Source organism: Corvus hawaiiensis, chromosome 7 (genome assembly GCF_020740725.1).
Source record: "Corvus hawaiiensis isolate bCorHaw1 chromosome 7, bCorHaw1.pri.cur, whole genome shotgun sequence".
NCBI classification, from domain to species: Eukaryota; Metazoa; Chordata; class Aves; order Passeriformes; family Corvidae; genus Corvus; species Corvus hawaiiensis.
Window position 1 is genome coordinate 31,192,416 of NC_063219.1, and position 15,314 is coordinate 31,207,729.

Consider the following 15,314-nt stretch of genomic DNA (forward strand, 5'->3'; position numbering starts at 1 on the left):
GAACTCCTGCAGCTCCCTTGAAACTCATCCCAGATCTGTCCAGAACTTGGATCAGGCTCATAAACTTCAGACAAGTTTTAAGTTGATGATGAATTAAGGTACAAAGTGAATATTTTCTCCTCCTGGAATTTGTTATTAAAAGCCCTGAGTTTCCAAAGTGGACAAATAGTTCCTAACTGAGTAATTAATTACCATCCCATCTCCTCTTGATGCCTCAAGCCATCCATTAATGGATACCAATCATCCAAAAGGCACTTAGTACCTGACCATTTTTCTTGAAATTTTGGGGGTGGTGGTATTTTATTGATTTTTTTTAACAAGAGCTGCTTGCCTTGTACCTCCATTGCAAGCAGCTTGTTCCAGATACTTGACATTTGGAGGTCAGGATGGATATGGGTCTTGTGATCTCTCTTCATCCCTCACAGAAAAATGCACAACTTGAAATGATGTCGCATTTTGAATTCTGTCACTGGAAAAAAATCCTTTCTTTTCAGGGGGAAAAAAAAATAAATCAGCCATCCAAATCTATCTGGGAAGCAGCAATTCTAAATTCCTTATTTATTTCTTTTAGGACCTTTTTCAGCCAGCTCTGGTTTGGACCACACCCAGACATTTTGGAGCTGAGCTAAACACTTCAGAGCAGTGCCCTTAAATCTGGAAAGAAGCCCTCAGTGAAATTTAGACATGACACCTGGATCTGATAAAGTTACAGGTGTACTCCTTGACCGCTAAGTTTCTGGGAACACCCAGGCTTCCATTTGCTATTGCAGAAGGGGGGCAAATCCCAGGTATTGGGGGATATGAGCATAAAAATCATGTGAAAAAAGCCACGAGGAGCAGAAGGCAGAAAGGAAAGGAGCCTCTCCTGTGCAGTATGGGCTTTAAAGTGATTTATTTTTAGCCTGCAGTTTGCTGCTAGAGCCTCTCATCCGTAGCTTTTAAGGCTGTTACTGCTGAGGTCTCACCTTGTCTTAGGTTTAAGGGGTGCTATGCCAAATCTGGGTTGCAGCAAGACACCACTGCAGAATATAACAAGTGCATTATGTTCCACTTTCATACAGAGCTAACAAATTTATAGGTTGTCTACAAAATATTCTCTCTTTTATCCGTGTAATTACCTTCTCTAAAATTCACCGGGCAAGGGCAATATTTCAAATAACTTCAATTTCCCACTAACCTAAATGTTAATCCTAGGCTGGCTCCTGTGCTTCAGCAAATCTCTTCTGACCTTGCAGATATAAGTATGATGGTGTTTAAGAAACTCTGCCTGTCTGAACCTAAATCAGAGGCACATGGGTGAGAGCAAACCATCTCATAAGGTACAGGGACCCCCCTGAGCCCTAGATTCAGCCATGCACACAAGCATCAGTTCATATTCTGTCACCTTTCTTGGCCACTTCAACACTGTGGTCACAACTATCTGCTGTGAATAAGTGACCATGGCAGGTGTGTGATGTTTTGGTCACCATACACAGCAATAATCATGCAAGGAAACTCAAAGCTGATCAAGAGAAGCCAAGAGGAGAGAAACAAAAAAGAAAGTTTGAGCTAAGATACGGATTTAATGAGCTTGATTCTCCCTGTGCAGACTGCTAATGGGACACAGAGCGGGGTGGATGTCAATTTATACCAACAGAGAAACTGTCTCTTAATGCCAATATCACAACAAAACTTCACTTTTCTTCTGCCCATTCTTAGTCCTGACTATTTGTGCTGCAAGTTTTTTGAGGCAGAAAATTCCAATTTCTGGACCCGCTTAGTGCTAAGGGATCACAAATGCAGCATGAGCTTCCAGACAGTACTGCAAGGCAAGTAATAAAATATTTATCCTCAACCTCCTTCTGTGCTTGTATGCTCTGCAAAGGAAACCATCAAAAGTAGAGCCACCAGTTTACAGCCAGAGTCCTCAAAAGGAACAAAACCATGTGCCATATCCACATCTCTCTAGAAAACAAATGTTTTCACACCTTGACCCATTGCAGAACATTTTGATTTCTTATGTAATAATAGTAATAATAATAATAATAATATCAAATTTCAAACCAAAAGGAAAATAATTATAGATGATAAAAAAGCTCACGTGGCTTAAAAAGCAGTAAGGCCTTTCCATAATTACATCAGCCAAGCTGCAACCTTGATATACAACAGGGCATATGGTGCTCAGAGCCGGGTCCCAAACTCACCTTCAGGGAACCTGAAAGCCCCAGCATGTGGAGGCACAGCTTGGCTCTCAGGGGATGAAAGCAGCACATTACCACTCACAGGAGCAATCCCCACCCACATTTCTTCCCCTCAGCCACTAAATGTGAAGCTGATAAATTCCTGCCCTCCTAATTTCACCCATTTTTTTTAGAGTGCTACCAAAACTACAGCCATTTTTGACATTGATACCACAATCTTTAGCCGTACAACTGCTTTCTTTCTTTCCTGCTGGAAAAGTGTCCTTGATGGGCAAAGCCCTGCATACCCATAGGGCCTGGATTTGTGGAGCCTCCAATGTTACCCAGACTGGTGCTAAAACAAGGCTTCCTGCCACTCTTACCATTAACTACACCAGAGCTAATGCTCCAGGGAAGATCAGCATGTCCCTTTCCAAGCATTACCCAGGAAGGTTGCTGTACTCATAACCTGTAAAGCAGCAAGGAAATCAGCCTTGTGCGATGCATTTCTCCCTGCAGATACGAGGGAAAGACCAGGTGCCTGTGCTTACCAGGTGGTGGAGGGAACTGCTTCCTGCTGTGGTGGTGGTGGAGGTGCCAGTGAAGGAGGTGGCAGAGTTTCTCCAGCAGCACAACATGGAGCCCAAAGACCTGGGACAGTGTGCTCTGCAGAGTATTTCCTCCACTGCCAGGTCTCAAGAGAAGCAATCCAGCGCTGATGCCAGAACTGCCGCTGTCTTCTTCCAGGAATACCAAGGCACAACCCATCCCCGCACCCCAGAGCCATCCAGGTGTCCTCTCACCAGGGCCCTGCATGGCACAGCACAGTGCCTTTCCCTGGCAGCCAGCAAAAGCTTCACCAGCACACAAACACAACAGGGATGTTTCCAGAGGATGCTCAGGTGCAAAGGGCTGCTGGACAGTGGTGGCAGGAGAAGGGCACAGCTGCTGCACTCTTAGCTGAAAGCAAAGCTGTGGGACCTCCTCCCAGTACTGCTAGACCAAGGGAGACTAAGGGGCCCATCATGTCCCAGTTTTGGGGACGAGCAGGGGCCACAGCATTGAAGAGGCAAACACTCTCCACCAAATCACTTGATTTCAACCAGTGCAACTCCTCAGCGAGCGAGATACACAGCCAAGGACCTTCCCCAACCTCCCTCTCTGGATCTCCTAACTCATGTCTTATTTTGAGAAGGGAATTAAATTGTTTAGTAGCTAAAAAAGAAGCTACCTAGGAATTTCTGCCTATTAATCTCTTCATACCATGCTCTGGGGTTTTCTTTTGTTCAGGCTACAGAGAAATGCCAGGCTGAACAATCCTTGACTTGGGAAGAAAGGGACCACGCATTTGACCAGACTTTATGGAACACAAGATTTTACAGCAATGGCATTATGGCTGGGTATGAAACTCTAACACAGCCCCAAGCAGCTTGCCAGCAGTGGGGCAGCACCAAGGAGTGCTTGAAGTTTGCACAACAGGGGCATCTACCAAGGTTAAGGATGCTACAAGCACAGGGAGGGCTCTCTAGAGCCACTGGCAACAGGGAACCCAGGGGAAGCTTCAACACGGACCCACAATCCACACAACAGACCCAGACTCTTTGGAAACCAACGGCAAGAGGCGGGGAGGAAGGAATCCTGGAAGGGTGCTTCCAGCACTGGATGACCGATTTGAGGTGGCTCAGAGCTGGTCACACAAACACAACTTCCCTCTTGCTTCTATCGAGATAATTAAGATTAAAAGCACTTAGTCAAAGACCTGCAACCTTGAAAAATGAATACACTTTCTGCAGTGTGCCAAGGTGGCTCTTTTCTCCATGTCAGCAGAAAGCCTCCTGTGCCTCCCTCTGTAAGAAAACTGAAAGAGCCAAAGCTGCAGCTGGCCAGACCATGGGATGGGACCCACCCCACCTGGTAATACCAGGACACTGAGCACTGGCAAGTGGAATGGTGCTCAAAGGCATTGAGGGTACCCACAGAAAGAATGGAGAGGAGTTCCTGGTGTCTCAGGCTTTTATTGCACAGAAGGAGAAATAAATAATCTAAAGGCTGGAATTATCAGAGATGAAACAAAGTGAAAGGCAGTGATTTTCCCCTCCTCGTAATGTCAGAACTGATGTGTGGTGCTGGGGCTAAACTTATATTGCTAAAGCCATTCTGAATCATCTGTCCCTTCAGCTGGGAAACACTCTAAGTGGGCCCAGCTATTTTGTCAGGTCTCAGGTCTCACATCAGAAAGGATGTGGGAAATAACTATGAACAGCTTCTAAGACATAATTTCACAGTTTTACAGAAGAGGTCATTATTCTGCATTACTGCATTTAAATGTGTGATTTCAGTAGTGAATATACTTCATAATCTTCTCGTACTTGCCACTGATTCTGGCCTATTGTCTAACACCTTAAAGTACTTTCTAAGACCTTGGTAATTGAAATGCTGAGGTAGAAAATTACTGTATTACAAGCAGGGAAATTCATGCCAAGAGGAGAAGTGAATTGACCTGGAAGGTCGCATCCATCCGTGGCACAGCTGGGAGTGGGGCACTGGCTCCTGCTGTCAACGTCACTGCTCCCAGGCAGAGCGTCCCCAGTCACCCAGAGGACATCTGAAATGGGGTGTTGTAAGCTTTTAGAGCAACAACCTCTTTTAGAGCTCAATAGGGCTTGTAATTGAATTCTTTAAGAGGGTTATACTGTCCTCAGTAACTCATCACTTCGCTGGACTGGCCCTTTCATTTCCATTTTTTCCCCTCAGTTTGGGCAAAGTTTGAAGCCCAGCAATGTTGTAGTTTGCATAAACAAGCAAGCCTCAAATACATAAATAGCCATTCACATCCTCTGTGCGTATATTCAAGTATTTCACAAGGCACTCGTGGCAGCCACTAGCACTTCTAAATGCTTTTTGAAGTAACAGATTGATTGCGTGTATGTGTGTGTGTGTGTCCTTCACTGGAACTGGCTGCCAAATTCCTCTCTGCTGATGAGTGAGGACTGGTGATAGCGGTCCCGTGAGGCGAAGTCCTCGTTCTCCTCGGTGAGCTGCCTGGTCTCCATGCCAACTGTTGCAAAGGACGGTGTCACCACGATCTGCTCCTTGGGAGATGGCCTTCTCCTGCAAGCAGAGAAGCAGAGGTGCCTGCATCACCCCTTGCTTTTTATCCATTACCAGCCGTGCTCCTGGCTGTGCAAACAAGGCAGGGTGATGCCGGGAGAGGCTAAATCCTTCTCGGTGCCCTTTGGAGGCACAGAGCTAACCTGAAAGCATTCTTCTTAGAAGGAACACAAAAAATGTACTCCCTTTTCCCAAATAAACACTGCAAAATATACATTTTTTTAACAAATGTGTTTCCTCTTTGGATATAGACCATGGCAAACACCTTCCACACTGTGCCGGAGAAGAAGGAGCACAAACCATTTCTAATGAAAAATATCCTTTTCATAGTTTCCTAAGCAAAAAAAAGATTACAATAATTTTTGTAACTTTTAAATAAAATGGGAGATTTTCCTGAAATCTCTTCATCCCTGAAGCTGATTTTAAGAAAACCCTATTGGCATTTTAAAATCAAAACTGTAAGACAAATATAGCACTGACTAAGACCTCATCAAGCACCTAAGAGCCTTAGAGATGTCAAGAACCCTTGACTGCTTCCAGCGCCCTTGTAGTCTAGTGGGATTTATTATTTTTCTCAAATTCATTAAAATATCTTGACTGGATTTCAGAGCTTAGAAAAAAACTCTGAATTAATTCAGTGCAATTTCTTGCAGCACAACATGGATGGGCTTCAAAATGACCCACCTGGCTCCCAAGCAGAGCCCAAGTTGGCTTTGTGGCAGTATGGGCAGGAGCCCTGGCACTAGGATAGGGTGACCAAGCTGGCTGGCTGACCTAGAGATTGTACTCTTTGAGGAGAGAGAAACAGGATCAGTTTCTACTTTGGGCACTCACCAGATCTCCCCTCAACCCTCCTTGGCAGGGTCCTTGATCATCATTGCACTGACCAAAGCACCAAGGACTCTGTTGGTCTGTAACCCAGAGATAAAATCCCCCTGTGACAACAGCACCTCTCCACACGAGAGGCAGGGATAGTTTCTCCTTTCCACACACAGTAATTCTCCATGAAGCCTCACACATCAACCAGACTCCCATGGGGATTTCTGACAACGGGCAGGAGACACGGCTCAGATGCACCAAAGGACTACTGGGAGGAAAATGCTGTTCTATCATCACAGAGGCGCTGAGCTAAAATGACCAGCCACAAATCTGCCTGGGATGGAAGCAGACAGAACTGCCCGGGATATGAAGCAGCAGGGTCTGGCTCACTGTGCCATGAGTAATTCTGGCAGCATTTCAGCATGGTCCCACACACCCTGTTCCCAGTCTCAACTCCTCACCCTTGGCTTGGGCTCGTGTCACCAGGCCAGCAAAGGGACAGGGAACAATCCCTTACTCCAAATGAGATAAGCAGACCATGCGGTGGTGCATCCCATGCCCCCTGCCCCTTGGGCTGCACTATGATCTGAGAAATGTTAGGCCTCAGCCTTGACAAACAGCACCTGGGCTCAGCTCCTCTTGAGCTTATCAGAAACACTGTCTGCTCCAGGGAACTTATGCTGTCTAACAGCTCCTGGTTTTTAGTGAATATCCTTGGAAACTTATTTTTCTTGCATGAGTAACAACTCAAGCGGAACTGTTACAGAACATTCAAAGAAAGTTACTGACCCAAACTGTGGCCAAGATGGAAAATTACTATGACCAAAGCCAACTCTCTTGCTACACTCTAAGCAGCAGTCCAAAATGAGACCCTTTGAGCTCTCCTGGCCCACAGTGGGCTGAGACCAGCACCTCTGAGTGGGGCCTCTCAGAGCAGTGAACTCTCAAGTTTTCTGTACTTGGAGGACCATCAATGAACGCTGATGATGGAGCCTGGGCTGATTCCCCTGCTCCTCAAGGTTCAACCCTTCACCTCTTGATAAGATACAAAGGCATCAGAATTCCATAAGAACAATAACCATTTTGTTAAATGGTTTAAATTAAGCTATAAATTAAGTGCTGTTATGTCTAAGACCTGCCATGGGGTCCTCAAAGAGATCCCTCACTCCTGGCTTCTCTCCCCAACCACTTCTGCTACCAAAAGCATGTGGTCATATTATAGGAACTGTGGGCAGAGACAGGACCTGTCAAGACAGACCAATGTGCTTAATTGCCTAGATTTTCATTTATTTTAAAGGAGCCACCAAGTTGGCACATATAATGCATGGCAGCTGGTGTTGCACAGTCCTTGCTACAGCATTCACTCACCCCAACAAAAAAGAAAACCCAACAGACTGGGAAACTCAAAGCTCATTGCTCAGAGAGAGAGGTGCTCATAAGCGACTATAGGAAACCCAACATGATGGAATTAATAATTAATAGTATCAAATAAGATTAACAAAACTAGTTAATAACCAACCAAACAAAACCCTCAAAGTCATCTGGGCATCAAAACCCAAGACAATGCTACTGCAGTCCCATGCAAACTCAACATGGAATGGTTCCTTCACCAAAGACCCTATTTATCATATTTGTCCTGAAGTTATTGCAGCTCCCTGCCCCAGGATTTCCTCTCTGAAACTTGAACACAACTGCCATGTGTGCCTGTTCCACACTACCAGAGGAATTCTCCTTCAGTGAGTGGTGGGTGGAAGAGGAGTCTCCAGTTTCTCATTTCCTTTCAGATTTTCCAGTTCAACCTGAGCCATAAAGGTTGAGCACAGACCTCTGGGGTAAGATAAAGCTTCAGGCACCAAGATACTGTTATCAGCTGACATTCCCACACACAAAGCAGAGGAGACTCCTGCTTCCCCACATGCACAGCCAACCAAATGCCAGGCTAATGGGAGCAAACAGCTCTTTTTACCATCAAGTAAGAATAACCCTGAGTATGCAAGAAGGGGCAAAAAGACTGCTTAAGGTAATAAACAAGTCAATTCTTCCAGCCCTCTCTGTGCACATTAGTGGGTCACGGGAACAACGAGCAGCGTGTTGGTCACTGCCAAGTGACTGGTACCAACCTGCATGAAGTGATCAAAATGGACTTAATCCAGCCAAAGAAACTGAAATTTGCTGCTGCTCCTACGGAGAAAAGGCACAAGAAGTCAGTATGCTGCTAATTCTCTCATAATAGCATTACACCACTGAATTTTTGCATAAAATCTCAGACCAGCACGCTTGTTATTAGTCTGCGGTACCCAAAGATTTTGTGATAGTGAGAACATTCCTGCAGTCTTCCTACATGCTGTGGCTTTTAAACAACTGTCTAGAAATGAACCCAAATTTCCTATGGGGAACAGCTATCCATTCCCAGCCCGACAGCTTGTTAAACCCCAGTGAAGCATGAGCAAAGCACAAACACCCACCACAGTACCTTTCATTCCCTGGACTGCATAAACCATTCCCACTGCAGGGACAGGGAGACGGAAGGAGCTATTCAGCCAGCCTCAGCCAGGGTGGCTGTGGTCTCACCATTCATTCCCTCTTGTCTGACCCCACAGAGAGCTGCTGAGCTTATTACACCAACACTGATTTCTTTTCTGATTTCTCAGTAGTTAGTTTCCTTCGCTGGCTCCCTGCAGGGGCAGGGAAGTGCCAGAGCTGGGAGCAAAAGCAGCAGGAGAAGTTTATGGTGAGGGACAGGGAGAACTGAGCCCTGTCAGCACCTGCTGGATTTGGCTTAGGCTGCTGGAGAGGAAGAGAGAGAAGGGATGTGTAAATCACAGGGCATTTCACCTCCCAAGGTCTTCATCTAGCTCCTAATCCAGAGCATCTCTCAGGCCACTGTCTCCCAACCTTTCTAGACAGAAAGGCTGTTTGATCCTTTGAAGAGCAAACTCACAGATCAGTGGGAGCCTTGTGACCACAAAATAACATTCCCTCACAGGCAAGAAAAAATCAGGCTGAATTTTGAGCATTCACTTCTAATATTTTCAATGCCATACACTGTTATTCTGTATGCATGAGAATGCACGTGCAAGAGAAACCAAGAAAAAAATGTCTAATCATGCTGCTATTTCTCAGATCAGCTTCCAAAACCCTCTACACGCTGACAGAGAAATTCTTATTAAAGTAATTTTGGTAAGTATTTCAAAAGCAGACTACAGAGATATAATGCAGTGAGTATACAAAGGCAAAAAAGATTCCAACACCTGAAAACATTATTTGTGGTTTGTTTAATGTATGGGGGCCATAAACAACTTTGTTAAAACTTATAGATATATTTCAAAAGATACAAAATGGCAACTACTATCCACAATCTCAGCTCTTTTCTACTATCCCCTACAGATACATAGAAAGGAAGTCACTCAAGAGTAGAAAAAGAACAGTTGAGCAATGTTTGGATGGTGGTGATTAGTTTTTGGCTTCTCATCATCTGTGTTTCTGAAATCTAGTACTTGCTTACCTACTGTCTAATGATCTTTCTCCTAAATAAACCCAGGTAGCTATTTCTGCACATATTGCATATGAATTCAGGCTCTTGATTTTTCTCATCCTGGAGAACAAACTGCACATCCAGGCATGCACTCAGCTATGTATGCACACACGTACCGATGGATGGATGGATGGATGGATGGATGGATGGATGGATACATTCATGAGCAGGTGAGGATGCCCACACCATGTCCCTTCAGAGACACAGAGCACTGCAAACCCCCCCGCTGGCCTTGCCAAGCAGCTGTGAGCTCTCATGAGCTGCTTGCTGAATGTTCTTCAATATTTCATTTTGAACTTGTTTAAGCTGATCACATGCACAGATCTCTCTAATGCCCTCTGCCTAAAAGTATTTTCCCAGATTATGTTCCCAACATGTTCAAGGTGTTTAGCTCTGGAATCAAAAGGCTCTCTTGTTCCACAGTTATGAATGCTGAGATTTGATGCGACACTCACCATAATTCCCATTTTCCTTAAAGTTCTCTCAGGTGGGTTTAGATTAAGTTTATTAAAACTTATTTATGGGAGGTTTTTCTCATTGCTGGGATACATTTACAAACTGTCATCCCTATCAAGTCTTAGTATCTGGTTTTGTAATTTAAAGCACAATATAATAAAGCAATAAGCATTATGTTCAAACTGTCCAACCAATGCTAGTCACAGCTAGAATCCAAAAGAAAATCAGACTCAGAGAGAAAATGTATTAAAACTAACAATGAAACAAATCCTCATTGTTCACTGTGTCACCTGCATATTAAACACAAGAGTCTCAATTCCTAATTAAGTTTAATTAAAGTTTAATGAATTTTTAAGCAGGTTTAATAATACAGGAAAAAAAACTCACCAAGAGGGAGTCCTGGGCTCACTTGGCCAATGTAGAAATACAGAATAACTGCTGCTCCCAGGCTGACAAGGGTGTAGATCCACTGAATGACAAACATTATGATGAGGGATACGATTGCCTGTCGGAAAGACACAGTTTGGGGTTACCCCAGAGTCTGGGAGGTAAGACCATGCTGACAGTCTGACAGCCATTTTTCTGCAAAGCCCAGTTTTCCATGTTATGGAGACTCATTTGTTTTCAGTCTTAAAAGGAGGGACAGCACAGGTTTACAGTGTCACCCTCAGCAGCATGGAGGTAGCTCCAGTGAGCTACCCTGAGTCGCAGAGGCAGTGTGGGTCTCTGCTTGGGCTTCTCCAAGAGGAGTATCCAGAGGCTCACCAGCTCAGGAGGAGATTTGGCTCAAGTTGCATAAAAACAGGGGCAGAGGTAGCATCTCCATGGGAGAGGCTGCCAACGGCAAGGGGCAGCATACAAAGAAAGAGCTAAAATGGTCCCAACTGACACAACCAGTGAAGCTCAAAGAGAGAGGAGCTTTGAGGGAGAGGAATCAGGATGAATAAACACATCCAATTTTTGCTTTTGTGATTTTATTTTGCATTGTCAATCCCATCCCAGCTCTGTTGCAACCTCCTTCTGAGTCTGATTATTGACAGGAAACCAAATCCGCTTTAATGAGCACGTCAGTCACCTCTGTAAGCAAATTGCCCTGCGAAGGCAGAGAGCTGATGGCTCTGCCATGACGTGCACTTGGGAGCCACGTTAGATACGAGCCCAGAGATGGCATCAGCACACAACCTCCTAAAGATGTCATCCTGAAGAGGGGCCACCCCAGCACTGCAGCCCAGGAGAACCCCTCACCAGGAGCTGGCTGCTGGCAGCAGCAGCAGTGAATTTGAAAAGTAGGTGTCAAACTCCATCTGAGGATTAAACTAACATGGTTTGGTGGGTTGTTTGAATGGGTTTGTTACACTTTATGCACAGCTATGAAATCCTTATCCATGCAGCAAAGCCATATGGCTCATTCATTATACCTATCTGACCCTTTCCCTGTCATCTGCCCAATAATCCATCTTCCCAAGATGAATTTAGGTGTATAAACTTCTCAACAGCTTGAGGCAGAAGCTATTTAAAAGTTATTTAAAGTAACATGCTGTAGGAATGCTCTCCTTTCCTCCCTCGAAAGATGGAATTTCACAGCCGGGCTGCTGGTATCAGGACATCAGCACTAATGAAACCCCACCCCAAGCTTGCAGAAACTGGCCCATGAATAAAAGCAACACAGCTTTGAAGGTGATGTCTCAGTCCATCCCACAGCAAGAAAAAGCAGACTGGCACATGGTGAAAAGAGGGACACTAATTTCTTTTTCCCCATTCAGCAATGCATCTTTAAAGTCCTAAGACTCCAGACTTTGAATTTGTACTTTTGAGTTGGGTTGGGGCTTTTTTGTTTGTTTGGGTTTCTTCCTGTTGTTATTTAATTTAATATGCTATCAGGCTTTCCCTGAATTTGGACTGCTGGATGCATGGTACCTTGAGTATTTAGTTCAGGTGACCTGCAATACGAGAATCAAAAGCCGTTATTTAAAGTACTGGAGTATTTACACTGCAGTGTGTGATGAATTTCCTTCTGTTTTCTACAATCACAAACCACTTCTCAAAATAAGAGAAAATTACTTACACCAGCAAAGGAAATCCAGTGACTGAAAAATCTGGAGTAGAAGGATTCTGGTATTTGCTGAATTCCCAGTTCTGGATTTTGTTGCTTTATAGATGTTTCTACAAAAAAAAAAAAAAAAAAAAAAAAAAAGATAATTAGAAAGGAGTTATAAAGTGGAGTTTTTTCCTCTACTTTACATTACCACATTCCAGGAACCAAAGAAAAAATTCTATCTGACAGCTGGGTACGACAGAGTTCAACCAAAACCTCTAAAATGAAAACTGACAAGAAGCGCAAGAAAAAACCCAGAAAGTTGCCAGATCTGGTACTAAGTCCATTTAAAGGCAGCATCTGTCTATCTCAGTCTCAGTTTCACAATTTGTGAAATAAGAATAATACTTTTCTCTCTCAGAAGGGTTTAGGAAGCTTAACTGACTAATGCTGATGAAACACTACAGCACTGGGAATGACAAACTCCATGCACACACACTGTACCAAATACCCACATCACCAACAGAACAAATTCACACCTTCACCTATGGATGCTGAGTTACAGACTCCACCTGTGTTGTGGGGACCACTGCATTTTGATAGCCTGAGTTTTAGACTCACACAGCTCTAACCATCCATCCTACCCCACACCAGGACAATGTATACACCCAAACCCTTTTTAATGTACAGCATTCAGCATGCCTGTGAAGAATTATGAGTATATTGTAAACAACCCAACACTAAATTTAGTCCTGCCTGCTTTCCTGTGATTAATCTTCTGTAGGAAATTGCTTTGGAACTTCTCCTGTGATGCCTTGCAATGAGCTCTACCCTCACCTGGAATAAATGATATTATTGCCATGAATCACTGAATGACAGCCCCATATAAAGCTCGTTTCACGCCTGCCTTCAGGAAAGCACTGGGAGGACCAAAGTTGTAAACAATTTCCTCTGAGCATGGAGGTGTCCATCTCCTGCAGCCCTTACCTTCTCCCCTCGGGCCAGGGAGCATCATCACTTCACTGCAGAGCTGTTCCCTCTGCTCCAGTGTCCTGGGTGTGTGCTGGGCATCCGCAGTGGGTGGTGAGCACAGACCTGCATCCCGCTGCCTGCCCTGCTCCTCCACATCCTGCTGGCTCTTGTGGGGCTCTGGGGTCTCATCCTGGCCGTACTGAGCCAGGGGAGCATCGTGATGGAGATCCAGGAGAAAGCTGTCTTGTAATGTCTGCTTGGCTGGCTTCTTTGCCTTCTTTTGTTTGACCTTTTGGGTTAAATTCTCAGCTCCTTCTCTTTTGCAAGTACTTGGCTCACTAAAAAATGGTTTAAAAAGCTGGTCCATGTCTTTTTTGAATTCCAGCAAAGTGCCATTTGATCTGCTTTGAATTACTCCATCTGCTGCATGGCTGGGGAGCTTGTTGAAAATTAAAGGCTGGGATGAGTGAGCAGGTCTAGCAGTTCCCATCTGGGTCTCATCCGGTTTCTGCTGAATGTTGTAGCTCAAGGATAGTGAGAAGTAGGAATAGTCCACAGCAATATATGTCAGCATGAAGTTGATTGTGACTATGGGAGCAAGAACATTCACTTGCCCAATGAAGACAAAAGCCATGGTGATGAGACTTGTTAAGCAAATCGCAGCCACTGGAGTCTTGTTGGGGCCTTTCTGGCTCATAAATAAAACAAAATTACATTTAAATTAATAACCATGAACCTTGCCATGAGGATTCCCCACTTTCTCAGCTGCCATATATGGTTACCTGGGTTGCCTGCAGTACCCCCCTAGCCATGAAATGCATGCATGCATGTGCAAACAGAGGCTCACAGGCTTAATAAATTAAAGAATAGGCTGAAAGCCAAAAGCTGGTGAGCTCCCACCTCATCCCTAAGCCTTATTCAAGCTCTGTCTTTGGTAAATTCATCCACTCTCACTCATATCTCCATGGTAAAACAATGTCATTAAAGCAGCAATAAGCCTTCAGAGAGATTTGTGGGGCTTATGGGAAGCCTGGCAATAAAACGTGTTAATTAGAGTTAACTGTTCATCTCTAATTATTCTACAGGACTCTGCACCACTGCCTACCCAAAAGGCTCCCTCGTGCTGCCCTTGGAAAAGCTCTGCATGGAGCAGTGCCACCTTCATATCAGCAGCTTCTGGCCCTGCGCTGACAGGCAGCCGAGCTGAACCCATGGTCTGCCGAGCCTCTGCACACAGAGCTCCCCTCCTTCAATCCACCCCAGCAGCAGAGGGAAAGCAGCAGTGAGGCTGGGCAGGTGAGGAGGCTGGGGGTGGCAGGCAGCCCCAGCAATGCCAGGCATGTGTCAGGAGGGCAGGGAGCCAGGAGAAACATTGCCCTCTCCTCTCCTTTGGGACTGGGTGAAGGCAGGGAAAGGAGAAGGAAAAGAGGGACAAAACAAAGAGCATCAGGAATGGAAATACCTGAGGCTTTGGCTCATGAACTTTAATCCCAGGTTTAACATGCCCTTCCTTGGACCAGACACCATTTTGCCATTTTGCCACCTGGCAAGCCAGTGAAAGCCATGTAAAGACTTTGCTGAAAAATATCTCACAAGATATCTTACAAAATATCTTAGGTTTTCACTTAACTGCATTTACTTCTTTAATGAACACACAGCTCAAATGAAAACTATTTCTGTTTCCTCCATTCTTATTTATTAAAAAGAAATTAGACCAGTTCTGGACCATTACATCTTTTCAGAATGAATAAAAATACATCTCAGGGACAAAGGAAGGCAGATCTCAGAAAGCATCTTCAGTGTCAGAAAGATGTACTGAGATGGGGAACAGATGGGATGATCTCAGGATGCATCTGGCTTGGGTTTAACTACAGAAAACACTCGTGTCCTTCCCATCAGCTGGGGCTATGGTGACCACACCACCTTCTTCACCCATGGAAAAGAAGAACTGATGTGGAGTAGATTGCTAAGGACAAATTAAATGTATTTAGTCTCCATAAACCAAATCTAAACAATTCCCAAGGTGGCAGAGAGAAGAAAGTGGGGGGGAAAGTGATCTGCCTTTGATTTCTCACCTTCAAATCTTTTTGTTTTGAAGGGCTCAAAAAGAAGCCTTTCCCATCATAGCACTCTGCGTGGAGTTCAGAACAGAAAATTTGACAGAAAGACAGAAAACTATCAGTGAAGAGAGGAAATCAACTTTGTTAAACCACTGAGAATTTCACAA

At 44.6% G+C, this 15,314-nt stretch overlaps 1 protein-coding gene across 1 annotated transcript in view; it reads right to left on the bottom strand.

The window, feature by feature from the left end:
- Positions 1-4,158: 4,158 nt before the first annotated feature.
- The window catches only part of SLC12A8 (solute carrier family 12 member 8), a 50,060-nt gene continuing 38,904 nt past the window's right edge, over positions 4,159-15,314 (bottom strand). The window contains exons 10-14 of the mRNA XM_048310145.1: positions 13,103-13,775; positions 12,146-12,243; positions 10,468-10,585; positions 8,210-8,270; positions 4,159-5,270 (exon numbers count right to left, since the gene is read on the bottom strand). Of these exons, the coding sequence (XP_048166102.1) occupies positions 5,105-5,270; positions 8,210-8,270; positions 10,468-10,585; positions 12,146-12,243; positions 13,103-13,775 (1,116 nt within the window). The 3' untranslated portion in view covers positions 4,159-5,104. The remainder of the gene's footprint in view (positions 5,271-8,209; positions 8,271-10,467; positions 10,586-12,145; positions 12,244-13,102; positions 13,776-15,314) is intronic.